This window comes from Globicephala melas, chromosome 13 (assembly GCF_963455315.2).
Source record: "Globicephala melas chromosome 13, mGloMel1.2, whole genome shotgun sequence".
Lineage (NCBI taxonomy): Eukaryota > Metazoa > Chordata > Mammalia > Artiodactyla > Delphinidae > Globicephala > Globicephala melas.
This window is the reverse complement of record NC_083326.1, coordinates 54,611,454-54,626,720: the sequence shown is the minus strand read 5'-3', so window position 1 is coordinate 54,626,720 and position 15,267 is coordinate 54,611,454. Positions and strand designations below refer to the sequence as shown.

The following is a 15,267-nucleotide window of genomic DNA, read 5'->3' as shown; positions in this document are numbered from 1 at the left end:
GTGAATGCTCTGTAAATTAAACAAACAAAACTAAGTAACAAAAAAAGAAACCCTGTCTGCCTAGGTTTTCGTATTAATTGCATGTTTTTACACCTATTTTTGCTCAAAAATATGTTTCTCTGTAAAATTCTAAAGCAGTATATAGCAGTATAAAGGGGGAATTTTAGAGATTTATCCTTTGGGGATAAGCTTGTATAATAAATGTTTGGAAGAAGGGTGATATTTTTGAAAAGTTCCTAGTGATAAAACTAGACAGCTACTATGGAAAATATATATTCTTAAAAAATATATATTTGTATACACATTGGTGCAATGAAAAGTTTTGAGAGTGCCATATAGAGTCAAATTAATTATGCATGAATACTTTTTATGTATTGAAGAGCTCAGAGGTGATTATACAAAGTCCATTTCAGATAGATCATATTAACATTTTCTTTGTTAGAGATAGGAATTACATTCATTATTCACCCAATAAATGTTTGAGATCTTTCTATGTGCTGTTGTACAAGGAGTGATGAAACAAGATAAATATAATCTCTGCCTTTTTAGATCTTACAATTGAGTGGGGAAGAAAGATACTAAATAAGAAAGCATGTTGAGAATTAGAATAAGGAAAGTAATAGAGAGTCCATGTATTTATTCAGCCAAAGAACTTTTGTTGTTAGCCTGCTAGGAGTTATGCCACCATGTAGGCACTGAGATTTCAGGAATGAAAAGTACAAAGTCCCTGCTCTATATTGCAGACTTACATGTTCTTTGCTATGGAGTTGTTAGATGTAGAACAGTGTTAATATATCTTATTTATACCTAATCCTCAGATTACACATAAAGATCTATTAAAAGTACATTGCGAATTGTTTTTGTTGTAGAAGTTAAGAAAGTTCAGAATAATTATACCCTATATCAACTGATAGATGACACTGGTGACTCTTATACAGTGTCACAGTTTCCTTGTGTTCTATGGATGTTAGTGCCATTTTATTATGTCATACTAGTTCTTACTAATAGTAGATAACGCCTACATGGCCTTTTATCACCCATTAAGTTTGTAATAATAGTAATAATAATAATTATTATTATTTGGGAAATCTTACCTCCCCAGTCCATACTCTTTGCACTTATTTCGACCTCAGTAGTTATTACCTCTTAAAGAATGAGATACACAATATGGAAAATGTGATAAAGAAAAAGGAAGTACTAATATATTTCAAAATATCATTATTTTGATGATGGCCACATAATTTTTTTCCGTGTAATTTACTCTTTAGAAGCGTAAGAGATGTGTTGTTTTCAATCAAGGTGAATTGGATGCTATGGAATACCATACAAAGGTACGGTGTAAAATATTCATTGATGACTTTGGAAGGTTAATGTGAACTAGTATAAATAAAAGGACAACGTAAATAAGGATGTTTTTAAAAATCAATCAGTCATTTTTAAAAAAATTATTATTTATTTATTTATATTTACTTTTGGCTGTGTTGGGTTTTAATTGCTGCTGCCGGACTTTCTCTAGTTGTGGCGAACCGGGGCTACTCTTCACTATGGTGCACAGGCTTCTCATTGCAGTGGCTTCTCTTGTTGCGGAGCGTGGGCTCTAGGTGTGTGGGCTTCAGTAGTTGTGGCTCGTGGGCTCAGTAGTTGTGGCTTGCGGGCTCAGTAGTTGTGGCTCACGGGCTCTAGAGCGCAGGCTCAGTAGTTGTGGTGCACAGGCTTACTTGCTCTGCGGCATGTGGGATCTTCCTGGTCCAGGGCTTGAACTCGTGTCCCCTGCATTCGCAGGCAAATTCTTAACCACTGCGCCACCAGGGAAGTCCCTCAAGCAGTCATTTTGATCAAGGTTAGAATTTAACACTGGAGTGATTTATCATTACTTTTATTGTAATGAACAATTTAAACCAATTTTTATTAAAATCTCATATACTTCTCATTTACATATTTAACGTAAGTAAACTTATGCTATATTGGTTAAGTCCAGAAATTTTCTGAGTTATAAAAGCCTACTGTCAGTAGGTAAAACAACTTAAGATAGTGGCAGAAGAAAGTGAATAATATGAAGGATGTATTTCTAGAACTTAGAGGTTACTGAGATCTGAGAGTGAAAGAAATGAGAGGAAACAGAGGGTTCAAATTGTTTTAGATCTCATTGTCTTTCCTACTTTTATTTACTTAATCTTTAATTGCTGACATTTAGGTATAGTATGCACATGTCATTTTCTATATTTATGTGTGGTATCTGCAGGATAAATTTCGACAAGTCAAATTTCTGTGTCAGAGGGTTTGAACATTTTGATAGATACTGCCAGATTGCTGCTATGGAGATTGTATCATCTTATTAGCACACTAGAACTGTATAATTTTGCCTGTTTTCCCACATCCTCACCATTACAGTATATTATAGTTTTTGATGTTTGCCAATCTAATTGTTGAAAAATAGTATTTTAGTATGGCTTTAATTTGCATTTCTTATTATGAATGTAGTTAAGCATTGTAATGTATGTTTAAAATTCATTTGTATTTCTCTTATGTGAACTGTTTGTTTCCTTTGCATACTTAAAAAAATTGGATTGTTCTTTTTCTTACTGATTTATAGGAGCTCTTTATATGCTGGGGAAATTAGGTCTTTGTCTATTATGTAAATTACAAGCATATTTTTCCCAGTTTGTCATTTTAATTTTAATTATGATTTTTTTTGGTTTTGGTTTCGCCATGCAGACAATATTATATTTTCATTTAGTTGAATTTATCATTTTTTTCTTTTATGACTTCTGAATTTTGGAATCATAATTAGAGAAGTATTCCTTCTTCAAGGTTTTAAAATAATTTCCCATGTTTTATTCTAGAACATTTATGATTTTATTTCAAATTTATATCTTGATCCATTTAGACTTTATCCTGGTATACAGTGTGAGATATGGATCCAGTTGACTACCTATATGTCCTACCATTATTCATGCAGTTTTTCCCTCCTTATATGAGATGCTTGATATACTAAATTCACATTAGTATTTGAGTTTATTTCTGGACTTTAAGTCTTACTTGTTTGTCTCACTATTTATTTGCCAATCTCTTTTGAGATTTTATAATGTGAATATGTTTTAATATCTTATGTGGTAGTTACTTATTCCCCACCCTCCACCCTCCCCACCCCCCCACCCTGGGCCATCTTATCATTGCTACTTTTTACAGAATTTTCCTGGGCTTTTTGTTTATTTTCCCACATGAATTTTAGGATCAATTTTAGTGTCTGGTTAGAAAAACTAACCTGTTGAAATTTTTATGGCAATCAAATTTATAAACATTTACTATTAGCATCTTTAAGATGTTGTGATCCTACTCCAAAACATAAATGTGTCTTTCCATTTGTTTAAGTTTCTGTTGTTATTCTGTAAAATTTTCTTTATATACATCTAGCATTAATTTAAAAAAATTGAATGTCTTGATTTTTCAGGTAATAATTATAACTCTTGCAAATATTAATAGTTTTACTTACACCTCTATAATTATTATATCCCTAATTTATTTATCTTCTCTAATTGTATAGGCTGGAAAATATGATACAATATTAAGTAATGTTTGTGAGAGTATCTATCCTTGTCTCTGACTTTGTAGGAGATGATTTCCTCTCCACTGGGTTTTGGGCTGAGTTGGAAATAGCATGTTAAAGAAGTTTCTGTGTATTATTTATTGAGTGTTATTATCAACTGTGGTTACTGAATTTTATCAAATGTTTTTAAAGCATCTATGGAGATTGAATGGATGATTTTTCTCCTAATATTTTCCTTTGATTTTTAATCATATGTAACCACCTTACATTTGTAGTATATATTCCAAATGACCATGATGTATTATTTTTTAAATGTTCTGCTGGATTTTGTTTGCTACTATTTTATTTGGAACAGTCGTAAGTGAGATTGGTCTGATATATTTAATTTTTTTGTTTTATATATATAATTATATACAGATATTTACATATTTCAGTGTTGGAAGTTGGAAGTTTTTCTTTTTTTCTCCCCAATTCTCTGGAGTAATCTGTTCTTTAAAAGTTTGGTAGAGCTCCCCTTTGCATCTATCTCAGTATGTTGCTTTTTTTGTGGGGATACTTCTTTGACAGCTTTTCCTTTTTCCTCTTTGGAAATCAATTTTAGATTAAAAAAATTCTTTTGTAGTTAATCTTGGTAAATTATGTTATCTTAGAATATTATCCATTTCATCTAATTTTTCAAATTTGTTTATGAATAGTCTGTTTCTATGGTTATTTTGCCTTCACTATTTATTTTGTATGTTTACTTCCTTTTCCTTGATAGATTAGCTAATGCTTTGCCTAATTTATTAGTTGTTTTTGAAATTAATTTACCTTAAAAATGTCTAACTTATTTCTGCTTTAATCCATTTTAATTTATTCCTTCTGTTTTTTTCTTTTTTTGACTTTTTGAGTTGTCTTAGTTCATTTTTTTTTGTTCTTTTTTTTTGATGGAAGTATTCAATGTTATGATTTTTTTTTCTTGGGGCACTGCAGCATATCATAGGTTCTGATATGTTGTGTTGTAATTGTCATGATGTGAAATTTCATTGATATATCATGGTTTTCTAGGGATTTGCTTAAGAGTTGTTTATGTAATAGAGTTTTAAATTTCCATGTTGGAATGGTATTTTTGGTTTGATGGTTAATGTTATATTTATCTCCATAAAAAAATGCCAAATTGCTTTCCAAAGTAGTTGTACTGTTTTGCATTTCCCACCAGCAAAGTATAAGAACTCTCTTTGCTTCATATCCTCACTAGCATTGATATCATCAGATTTTTGATTTTAGGAATTCTTTTAAGTGTGTAGTTGGTATTTTATTGAGGTTTTAACTTGCATTTCCTTAATGACTAATAATGTTGAGAATCTTTTCATTTGCTATACATACATATACATCCATCTGCTATACATTCTTCGTTGAAGTTTTCATAGGATCAGTGTTTTTTCATCCTTGAATATTTGAATTAATTCACCAGTGAAATTATCTAGGCCTGGAGTTTCCTTTTGGGGAAGGTTTTTAGGAATAATATAAGGTTCTTTAATAGATAACAGGGATTTTCAGATTTTCTGCTTTTGCTTATGTCAATTTTGGCAAGTTGTATTTTCTAAGAAATTTGTCTGTTTCATCCAACTTGTCAAATTTATTGGCATGAAGTTGTTCATAGTATTCTCTTATCATGCTTTTAATGTCTGTAGGATTTGTGACGATAAGTGATGCCCCTTTTCATTCCTGATGTTGGTGATTTGTATTCTTTCCTTTTCTTGCTAGGGGCTTGTTATTTTGTTGTTGTTGTTTTTTCAAAGAACCAGCTTTTTTTTGTAGCTTTTTTTTTTTTTTTTTTTACTGTGGCAAAATATACATAAAATAAAATTTACCACTTTAACCATTTTTAGGTGTACAATTCAGTTGTACTGAGTACATTCACATTGTTTTGTAACCATCACCATTATTTATCTCCTGAATGATTTTTATTTTCCCCCAACAGGGAAGTGCCTATTTATATATTTTTTTGTTAATGGACATTTGGGATGTTTCCACCTTTTAGCTATTGTGAATAATGCTGCTATGAACATGAGCGTACAAATATCAGTTCCAGTCCCTGCTTTCAATTTTTTGGGGAATATACCCAGAAGTGGAATTATTGGATCATATGATAATTCTAATTTTTTGAGGAACTGCCTTATTGTCTTCCACAGTGGTTGTACCATTTTACATTCCCACCAGCAATGCATAAGGGTTTCCAGTTTCTCCATATCCATGTCAGCACTTACTTTCTGTTTTTGTTTTTTTAACAGCCATTCTAATGGGTGTGAGTGGTGTTTCACTGTGGTTTCGATTTGCATTTTTCTGATGATTTATGATGTTGAGCATATTTTTATGTGCTGTTGGCCGTTTGTATGTCTTTTTTGGAGAAATGTCTGTTCATGTCCCTATTCATGTCCTTCACTCATTTTTAAATTGGGTTTTTGTTGTTGTTATTGAGTTTTAGGAGTTTTGTTCTTTTTTTTGGCCATGCTGCACGGCTTTTGGGATCTTAGTTCCCTGACCAGGGATCGGACCTGCGCCCTTGGCAGCGAAAGCCTGGAGTCCTAACCACTGGACCGCCAGTGAATTCCCTAGGAGTTCTTTTATATTCTGGATATCAATCCCTTATTAGACACATGAATTGATGTCAAGTATATTCAAAGAACCAGCTTTTAACTTAATTAATTTTCTTTACTGTCTATCTATTTTCTATTTTGTTGATATCTGTTCTCTATTATTTTCTTCCTTTTGGTTTACTTTGCTCTTTTTCTAACTTCTTAAAGTAGAAGCTTTTGTCAGTGAATTTAGATTTTTTTTAATATAAGCACTTAAAGCTATAAGTTTGCCTTGAATCATTGCTTTAGTTGCATTCCACATATTTTGATATTTTGTATTTTCACTTTCATTCACTTCAAAATATTTTCTGATTTCCTCTGTGATTTTATCTTTGACCTATATGAATTATTTAGAAGTCTTCTGTTTCATTCCCAGATATTTGGGGTTTATCTTGATATCTTCTTATTATTGATTTCTAACTTAAATCCGTTGGGGTATAAGAATATACTCTGATGATTTCAATCCTTTTAAATTTATTGAGCCTTTCTTTATAGTCCAGCATATGAATTATCTTTGTGACTGTATTGTGTGCTATTTTTAATGTATTTTTGAATACGTATTCTATAGTTGTTGGATGCAGTGTTCTATGAATGTCAGGTTAAGTTGGTAGTGTTGTTCAGAACTTCTATGTCTTTAGAGATTTTTGGTTTAATTGGTCTATCAATTACTGGGTAGATTTTTCTTAGGTGAGTTTAGAATGATGTTTTTAGACTAAGGCTGATTATTCCTTTTTACTGACACAAAATCTGTTATCTACCCAATACCCCTGTCAAGAACTGGGATGAAATGTCTGAGATTTTACTCTATTTGGAAGCTAACAAGCTAGCAAGTTTAGGTCTCAGATTTTATTAAAATAGATTTAGACCTAAGATTTTATTAAATAAGGAGTTTATTGCTCCCTGCATAGCAGGAAGCATATACTTTCTGTTCACAGACTTCCCTTGTACTCCATGGGGATGATGCCAAGGAGCCTTGGTGTATGCTCTGCATGCAGTAGATTTGGTTTGTAGCTAAAGAACCCCAAGATTAGGGAACCCCAGTTTTTTAAAATGGGTTGCAAACAAACCTGTCCAGCATTTTGTCCCAGAGTGAGCCTTTATTAACCTGGACAGCAAACAGATCTGCCTTCTGGCTTGGAGGGAGACATGATCTCCGTCTTCCATGCTATATGAATATCCTTGTGTTGGAGGAACTGATCTTGAGGATATGACCACTGGTTGACCTGGACACTTGGAGGCTCCTCACCCCTCCTTTGTCTTTGGACTGTACACTCTGCCCACCGTTCCCACAGTGGGAGCTGTTTTCAAGGACATAGCCTTGAGAGAGTAAGCTGTTGTTGAGATGATCTGGACTGTGTATGTGACTGAACCCAGTTAAGAACTCTGTATAAACTTTTAGGATTCTGGGCGACAGGTACAGAGATCTACTTGTCTTGCAGCCTCCCAAGACAAGCCTCGTTTGTAAGTTCTCTTGTTGTTAAACCTGCCATCTTCCCATCTAGAGTGGTCTGCCTCTTTTCTTTGGTCTCTCCTTGCCCTCTGTGTACAGGGGCCAGTTTCAGATTTCTCCTGGGAAGCTCTTGAGGTTACAAACCAACACCTTGAAAATTTATTCTGGAACAAAAGCTATCAGTGCCTCTGCTCACACAGCGAGACCCATGGTGAAATGTCCCCCAATTGTCCTGTGAATCATGATGTTTTCTGGTCTGAGTGTTGGAAACAAGGACTATTCTTGGCCCTGTGAGAGCTCAAGACACTGTTTCTTTTAGTCCTCTTGGGTGGTTCTTTTCTTGGCCTTGGATAGTTCCCCCACACACTTGGAGTGATCAGTATTTAGGGGAATTTCTCCAGTGTGACTACCTGCAGATATACAGAGTTCTCTCTGTACAGCTCTTTCCTCTCTGATACTCTCCTGGGTACTCTGTCTTGGCATCCCCATATTCTCAGCTCTGTCTCCATAACTCTGGATTTCTTCTAGACTCTGCCCAGATTCTTCTTGTGCCTTGGAAAATCTCCAGGCAGTTAGCTGGGGCAATCATAGGGCTTACCTATGATTTCTTTCACTCTCCTTTGTTGCCTGATGTCCAGTGTCTTGAAAGCTTTTGTCCCTATTACTCCATCTTGGTTGGAAGTGGAAGTCTCTGGCTGCTTTGAGCGTTTTCAGCAATTTAATTGTGATGTTCCTTAATGTAGTTTTCTCTTCCTCTTCTTCCTCCTCCTCCTCCATTTGTTGATCTTCTTGGATCTGTGAATACATAGTCTTCAGCAAATTTAGAAATTTTTGGCTGTTGTCTCCTCAAATATATTTCCTGTCCCCTTCATTTTGGGTGCTTTTATTGCGCTGTTTTCAAGTGCATTAACCTTTTCTTCTTCAGTGTCTAATCTGCTGTAATTCCAATGTAGTGTATTTTTCACTTGTGCATTGTATTTTTTAATTTCTAGACACTCAATTTGGTCTTTTCTTATAGTTTCCCTATCTCTTCTTAACAGGTTCATTTTTTTCTTTACATTTTTGAACATATGAATATGGTTATAATGAGTGCCTTAATATCCCTTTCTACTTTTTTTTCCTAATCTTTAAAAATGGGCTGCACGGGCTTCCCTGGTGGTGCAGTGGTTGAGAGTCCACCTGCCAATGCAGGGGACACGGGTTCGTGCCCCAGTCCGGGAAGATCCCACATGCCGCAGAGCGGCTGGGCCCGTGAGCCGTGGCCGCTGAGCCTGCGCGTCTGGAGCCTGTGCTCCGCAATGGGAGAGGCCACAGCAGTGAGAGGCCCGTGATTGCAAAAAAAAAAAAGGGCTGCACAAGCCCTGTGTGAACTCTGGGGATTTCTCCCTCTGATCATTCTATCTGGTTCTTTCCCTGTCCTTGAGTATTTCATCACATACATGTGCTGATCACTACTCAGCTGGAGACTTGATCCTCTGCAGCTCTCTCCTCTCTGGTATCCTTCCCTGCAAACTCTAGCTGCCTTGGCCTTTCCAGACTCCCAGCTGTATTTCCTTAACTCAGAGAGACTGTTGGGCTCTGAATGGGTCTCTTTCCTGTACTGCTGCCTAGAAACTTTCTCAAGGTGGTAAGCTGGAGCAACTCGTTTCTCCTTTTTTAGGGACTACTGTTCTACACTGCTTGACATCCATCCAAGGTCTGAAAACCGTTTTTTAAAAATAATTTTTGAAAAGTAATTTCAAATTAAAGGTACTCCATCTTGTCCAGAAGCAGAACTTGGCTTTTAATTTTATAATTATTTTGGTTGTATTATTGAAAACCTTTGTTTATATATTCATTTTATAGAGTTAATTTTTTTCTTTTTTTTACAATTCAAGCTATATTTTATAAAATCAAAGGTATATTTATTTTAAAATTAAATTACTAGGGGGACTTCCCTGGTGGTCCAGTGGCTAAGACTCCATGCTCCCAATGCAAGGGGCCTGGGTTCAATCCCTGGTCAGGGAACTAGATCCCACATGCTGCAACTAAAGATCTCACATGCTGCAATGAAGATCCTGCATGCTGCAACTAAGACCTGGCGCAGCCAAATAAGTAAATAAATAAATATGTAAAAAATTAAGTTACTAGAAAAATTTAAGATTAAATGTGATTTAGACTTAATTCTTTTTTTTTTTGGCCACACTGCACAGCTTGCGGGATCTTAGTTCCCCGACCAGGGATTGAACTCATGCCCTTGGCAGTGAAAGCATGGAGACCTAACCACTGGACTGCCAGGGAATTCCCTTAATTCTTTTTATAAATTAGAAATTCCACTTTCTTTTAGAAACATTATCAAATTTATCGTATAAAGTTTTAAGGATACATTTTCTACGTATTCAATATATTGTTTGGTTAGTTAATTTTCAGTGAGTTTATGAGATTTGTTTCATTCCACAGTTAAGAAATAGCATTTCAAAGGTATATTCACACTTTCTAACTCTTTTTGTAGTATAAAGTTATTTTCCTATAAGCATTAAGAATGTTGATTTTAATCCAAGAGTTGAAATACTCAAAGCATAGTAGGAACTTTATTATTTAGAAAATTGTTTTAATGTCAGTGACTTTTAATTTTTATTTATTTATTTATTTTTTAGTGACTTTTTAATGTACTTAAAAAAAATTCTCTTACAGATCAGGGGGCTGATTTTGGATGGATCTTCACAGTTAATCCAAGAAGGTCTCAAAAGTGGCTTTCTTCATCCACTTTATGAAAAACAGGACAAGTATAGTGAGCCCATTACTTTACCACTTGATACCTGCAATTTGTCAGAATTATGTGAAATGGCAAAGCATTTGCCTTCTCTGAATGAAATGGAACTTCAAACGTTACAATTGATGGAAGATGATATATCTGTTACAGAGCAGGATTTATTTTCACGGATTGTTGAAAACAACTCTAGTTTTACAAAAATGATTACTTTAATGGGACAGAAATACCTGCTGCCACCAAAAAGCAGTTTTCTTTTGTCTGACATTTCTTGCATGTACCCGCTTCTGAGCTGTAAGTAATTATTATGTTTATTATTAGAAAAAGATAATTTTTTTGTGGCCTCAGAAGTCAAGAACAAGTCTGAATGTTGAATGAGCACCAGCATTTTGTGATAGGGTGAACACTTAATTTTCTCAGTGTATTTTTCTTTTAAATTCAATTTTAAAGTGCTGACTTCTGTCTTCAAAATTAAAAAAATTCTTATCACAAACAAAGGGTCAAAAACTTAACTAGTCCCCAAGAGAGTAAACATAGTTACTGTTCTGTACTTAGGAATTCAGGGTACAGTTGGGGTTGACCAAATAACTTTATTTAGCTTTTATTCATAGCAAAGTAGAAACACTTCATATACGAATGTTAATTCCCAAACCATTCCTAGCCTTTTAGGTTACATTTTAAGCTACTGTTCAAGTTTATTATCTAAAGTTTCTCAAAATATTTTCCTGTATAAAGTTAAGAATTTAGATATTTAAGTCCAGAGTCATATACACCTGAATTTGAATTTAGATTCTGAAGCTTAACTATGAGTCTTTAGGCACTTCACAAAACTGAGCCTCAGTTTCCTAGTCTATAAAATGGATATGATAATACCTACTTCCAAGGGTAATTTTGGGGATTAGATGAGATAATCTGCATCATGAGCTTAGCTCAGTGATTTATGTTTCTAACAAATTATAACTATTATAATATTCTAAGGGATGATGTAGATAAGAGGTATATTGACCAAATTGAATTTAATCTGCTGTTTAATGTTATTTGGACATTTTTAAGCAAAATTTTACATTATTAACATAACATAGCTTATTAATGAAAAGCTTCTTTTAATTACTTTCAAACCGTATTATAAATGATTGGTTATTTATGTCACAGCATCATAAATTCTTCAGAGTAAATGACAAGATAACAAATTAATGAGAAAATCATGCTATATTTGAACATTTTTTTCCCCATTCTTTTTGATCTTTGTTACTCTAATAGTTTAAAAGCCATCACTTCCTTATTTTAATTTGCATTCTTTTGATCACTTATGAGATTGTACATTTACAAAAATATACCTCTGTTTATAAAATGAAAAGGGACAGCTCTTCCTCACAGTAAAATTCCAATTAATAAATGTAGGTAGAATGATGTAACTAGAAAATTTCCATTTGGCACACATCATAGTATTTGGGTGTCAAAATAGTGGATGAAAAGATGAGATGCAGGATATTTGCACAGTCTTAAAATATCTCCCTGCAAAATACTTATTAATTACAAAAGTAAAACTGGAGAAACCTGGCTGACAGCATTTTAACCAAATGATCAAAGGTAGTATCACTAATAATGAGACATTTTGACACTGTGTTTCCTGATAATGGCATGGTGATACTCTTGCCAAAAATAAAGAACCTAAATTTAATCACGAGGAAATACCAAACCCAAACTTGAGGGACATTTTATAAAATGACTAGCCAGTAGTCTTCAAAAGTATCAAGGTCATAAAAGACAAAGAAAGACTGAGGAACTTTTCCAGATTGGAGGAAATTTAGGAGACATGGCAACTGAATGCAATGTGTGATCCTGGTCCAGAGAAAAGAACACTAGTAGACTATTGGGGACATTTTGTTGTGGTCAATATATCAGTCAAAGGACAAGTTTTATTTCATGTAAAAAGTTGAAAAACAGAAGCAAAAAACCCATACCTACCCTATCTAGGCTTGAAAGGACCAAGTTAATATGGCTACCAAGACTTATAGGACATTTATAAATCATTGATGTCTAGCTAAGGGAGCTGTAGTTATTTTTAGGAAGTTTCTGCAATAGGTGAAATTATGTTAAAATCCCAGAGGTACTAAATTATAAGGGGAATCTCTTAATTATTTTAGATAAATTATTTGAATAAATGCCACAAATCCTTTTCTTGCATTCCAGTATATTTGTGTCTGTAGTGAATGCACTTCATTGTTGAAGAACATGTTTAGTTTTTTTTTTTTTTGCCATGTGGCATGTGGGATCTTAGTTCCCCAACTAGGGATGGAACCCATGCCCCCTGCAGTGGAAGTGCAGAGTCCCAACCACTGTACCGCCAGGAAGTCTCAGAACATGTTTAGTTTTTAAAGTGATATGTATAGAAGATATTTTCTGAAATTGTCTCTTTGTTTTCAGGTAAGAAAACATATGATGTAATTGTGATAGATCCACCATGGCAGAACAAATCAGTTAAAAGAAGTAACAGGTAAGTATAAATAATTTATCTATTAGATATGCTTTCTCAAAGCTATTGTCCTTTGTACATTCTAGTTACATATGCTAAAAGCATTACTTTATGATAATAGATTGTCTGAAACTACTAAAACACTTTCGTTTTAAGATTTTAATTCCCTTAAGTAGATAATTCTCTTGAACTAGAACTATATGTAGATGTAGGTTAAGAATGTTAAAAGTAATATATTTATTAATGATTAAGGTTACTGACTGTCCAGTTCAGGGATGTTTCTATAACACCAAAAGGCAACATTTTTGCCTTCTTTGATATCAAATTCTAAAGTTTAGAAATATGTGCCAAAATACAGTATTCCTTAACACTGCTATGAATGAATTGGTCTACTTCATTCTGAAATTTGTTTTTATTTATGCCACCATTTCGTTTATGTAACCTTTTAGAGTGATAAGTTCAATTAGTTAGTAAGATGACATTCCCTTTTAATAGCTTTTTAAAAAAGTTTTTCCCTCTAGTTCTAGTGAATGTCTTCCGTTGTATTTCCTCTCACTCTTCGATTTTCTAGACTGAACAGTTCCTATTACCTTGACTTAAAGTTCGTATGAAATTTCTTCTCCACAATTATCTTGTTATGCTTTTTGTTTATGAGCTGTACCAATAATTGGACTTTTTTCTCTTAAAGTTTCAAGGATCATACAAAGAATTCCTGTAGCTATTCTCTATATGTGTGTTTTTGTGCATGTGTGTAGATATCTATGTATATATAGTTTTTTTCTGAACTGTATGAGAATAAATTATTTAAGAAGAAGTAAGTTACTCTGGAATATTTTATTCTGTATTTCTTGAAAACAAATATATTAATATTTTCTTATATAATCATAATGTAATTATCAAAATAGGCAATTAATTTTCCTTTTTAATTTTCTAATTTTCCTTTATTAGAAAATTAAAAAGGAAATCATATAGGGAGATACTGTGATATATGTAAATATCTTGTTACCAGTTTTAGCATCTGTGGTAGGTAGAATACTGTTGTCCCCCCTCCCCCCACACCCGCCTCCATGCCCTTGTCCTAATCCCTGGAATTTGTGAATATGTTAGGTTACATGGAAAAGGGGAATTAAAATTCCAAATGGAATTAAGGCTGCTAAGAAAAGGAGATTACTATGCATTATCTGGATAGGCCAGTCCTTAGTTTAGCTGTAGACAGGAGACCTAACTGAGGGTATTTCTCCCTTTTTTCTTTTCTGTTATTTTTTCTTCTCTTCCTTTCTTTCTCCCTTCTCCACCCTCCCCCTGCCCAAGTCTTCTCTCCTCTTCTTTCCTTTAAAAGTATATAGTATATAGAAAAACTAACCAAAAAAAAAGAAAAGAAAAGAAAGGAAAAGTGTATAGTATAAGCATATTTATAGGCTAATGGTAAGGAACTACTAGAGAGGTTGAAAATACAGGAGGGGAGTAATTAGCATCACTAATAGACTAGAAGATGAGAATAAGAGAACACAGCTGGAGGGATAAGCTTTAAATATATGAAGCCATGCTATCCTTTAAGAGGAAATGTATAGCAATGGGTAAGTGAAAGCGTATAACCAGGCGGGAGAGGGTTAGGTAATTGAAGCAGTCCGATGGCTTTTTTTTTTTTAATTGATATATGCGTTAACTTCATCTACAAAGAGTGAGTTTGGGCGAGACTTGAAAAGAGATGAAGGTTTGTAGTAGTTGACCAAGGATAAGTAAAAGAATTGATGAGTAGTTTTGAGAACCTAAGAATGGACTTAATTGAGCCAATTCTTCAGTTTAGCATTTTTCTCCACCTGATTTTTTTCCATATGAAGAAGTTGAATTGAATTGTGTTGAAATTGAATTGAATTTAAGATTGGAGTTTTGCAGGAGTTATGGGGTGAAAGAGTAAAGGGGAGATTGGAGTTAGGGGTATAGTGAGAAGGCAGAGGAGTGATTGGTGGTTGGTAGTATGTGAGGAAGAGGAGAAAGTGTGGGCAGGAAGAAACTGATAGACTCAGTAAAGTGGAGGAATGGGGCACTGACTGAATGCTTTGGTAAAGTCAAAGAATTGGTGACGGAGAAGAGGTAATGGCCAATCATCAGAAAATCTAGAAACAATAAATGCTGGAGAGGGAGTGGAGAAAAGGAAACCCTCCTGCACTGTTGGTGGGAATGTAAATTGATACAGCCACTATGGAGAACAGTATGGAGGTTCCTTAAAAAACTAAAAATAGAGCTGCCATATGACCCAGCAATCTCACTGCTGGGCATATACCCTGAGAAAACCATAATTCAAAAAGAGTCATGTACCACAGTGTTCATTGCAGCACTATTTACAGTTTCCAGGACATGGAAGCAACCTAAGTGTCCATCGACAGATGAATGGATAAAGAAGATGTGGTACATATATACAATGGA

At 34.1% G+C, this 15,267-nt stretch overlaps 1 protein-coding gene across 8 annotated transcripts in view; it reads left to right on the top strand.

Annotated features, from left to right (window-relative positions):
- The window catches only part of METTL4 (methyltransferase 4, N6-adenosine), a 144,490-nt gene that overhangs the window by 1,422 nt on the left and 127,801 nt on the right, over positions 1–15,267 (top strand). For 6 of the 8 annotated variants that reach the window (XM_070047010.1, XM_060310696.1, XM_060310697.1 and 3 more), the window contains exons 3-5: positions 1,269–1,331; positions 10,289–10,658; positions 12,792–12,861. In XM_070047010.1, the coding sequence (XP_069903111.1) occupies positions 1,269–1,331; positions 10,289–10,658; positions 12,792–12,861 (503 nt within the window). The remainder of the gene's footprint in view (positions 1–1,268; positions 1,332–10,288; positions 10,659–12,791; positions 12,862–15,267) is intronic. The other 2 variants (XM_070047012.1, XM_070047011.1) reach the window with 2 other exon arrangements.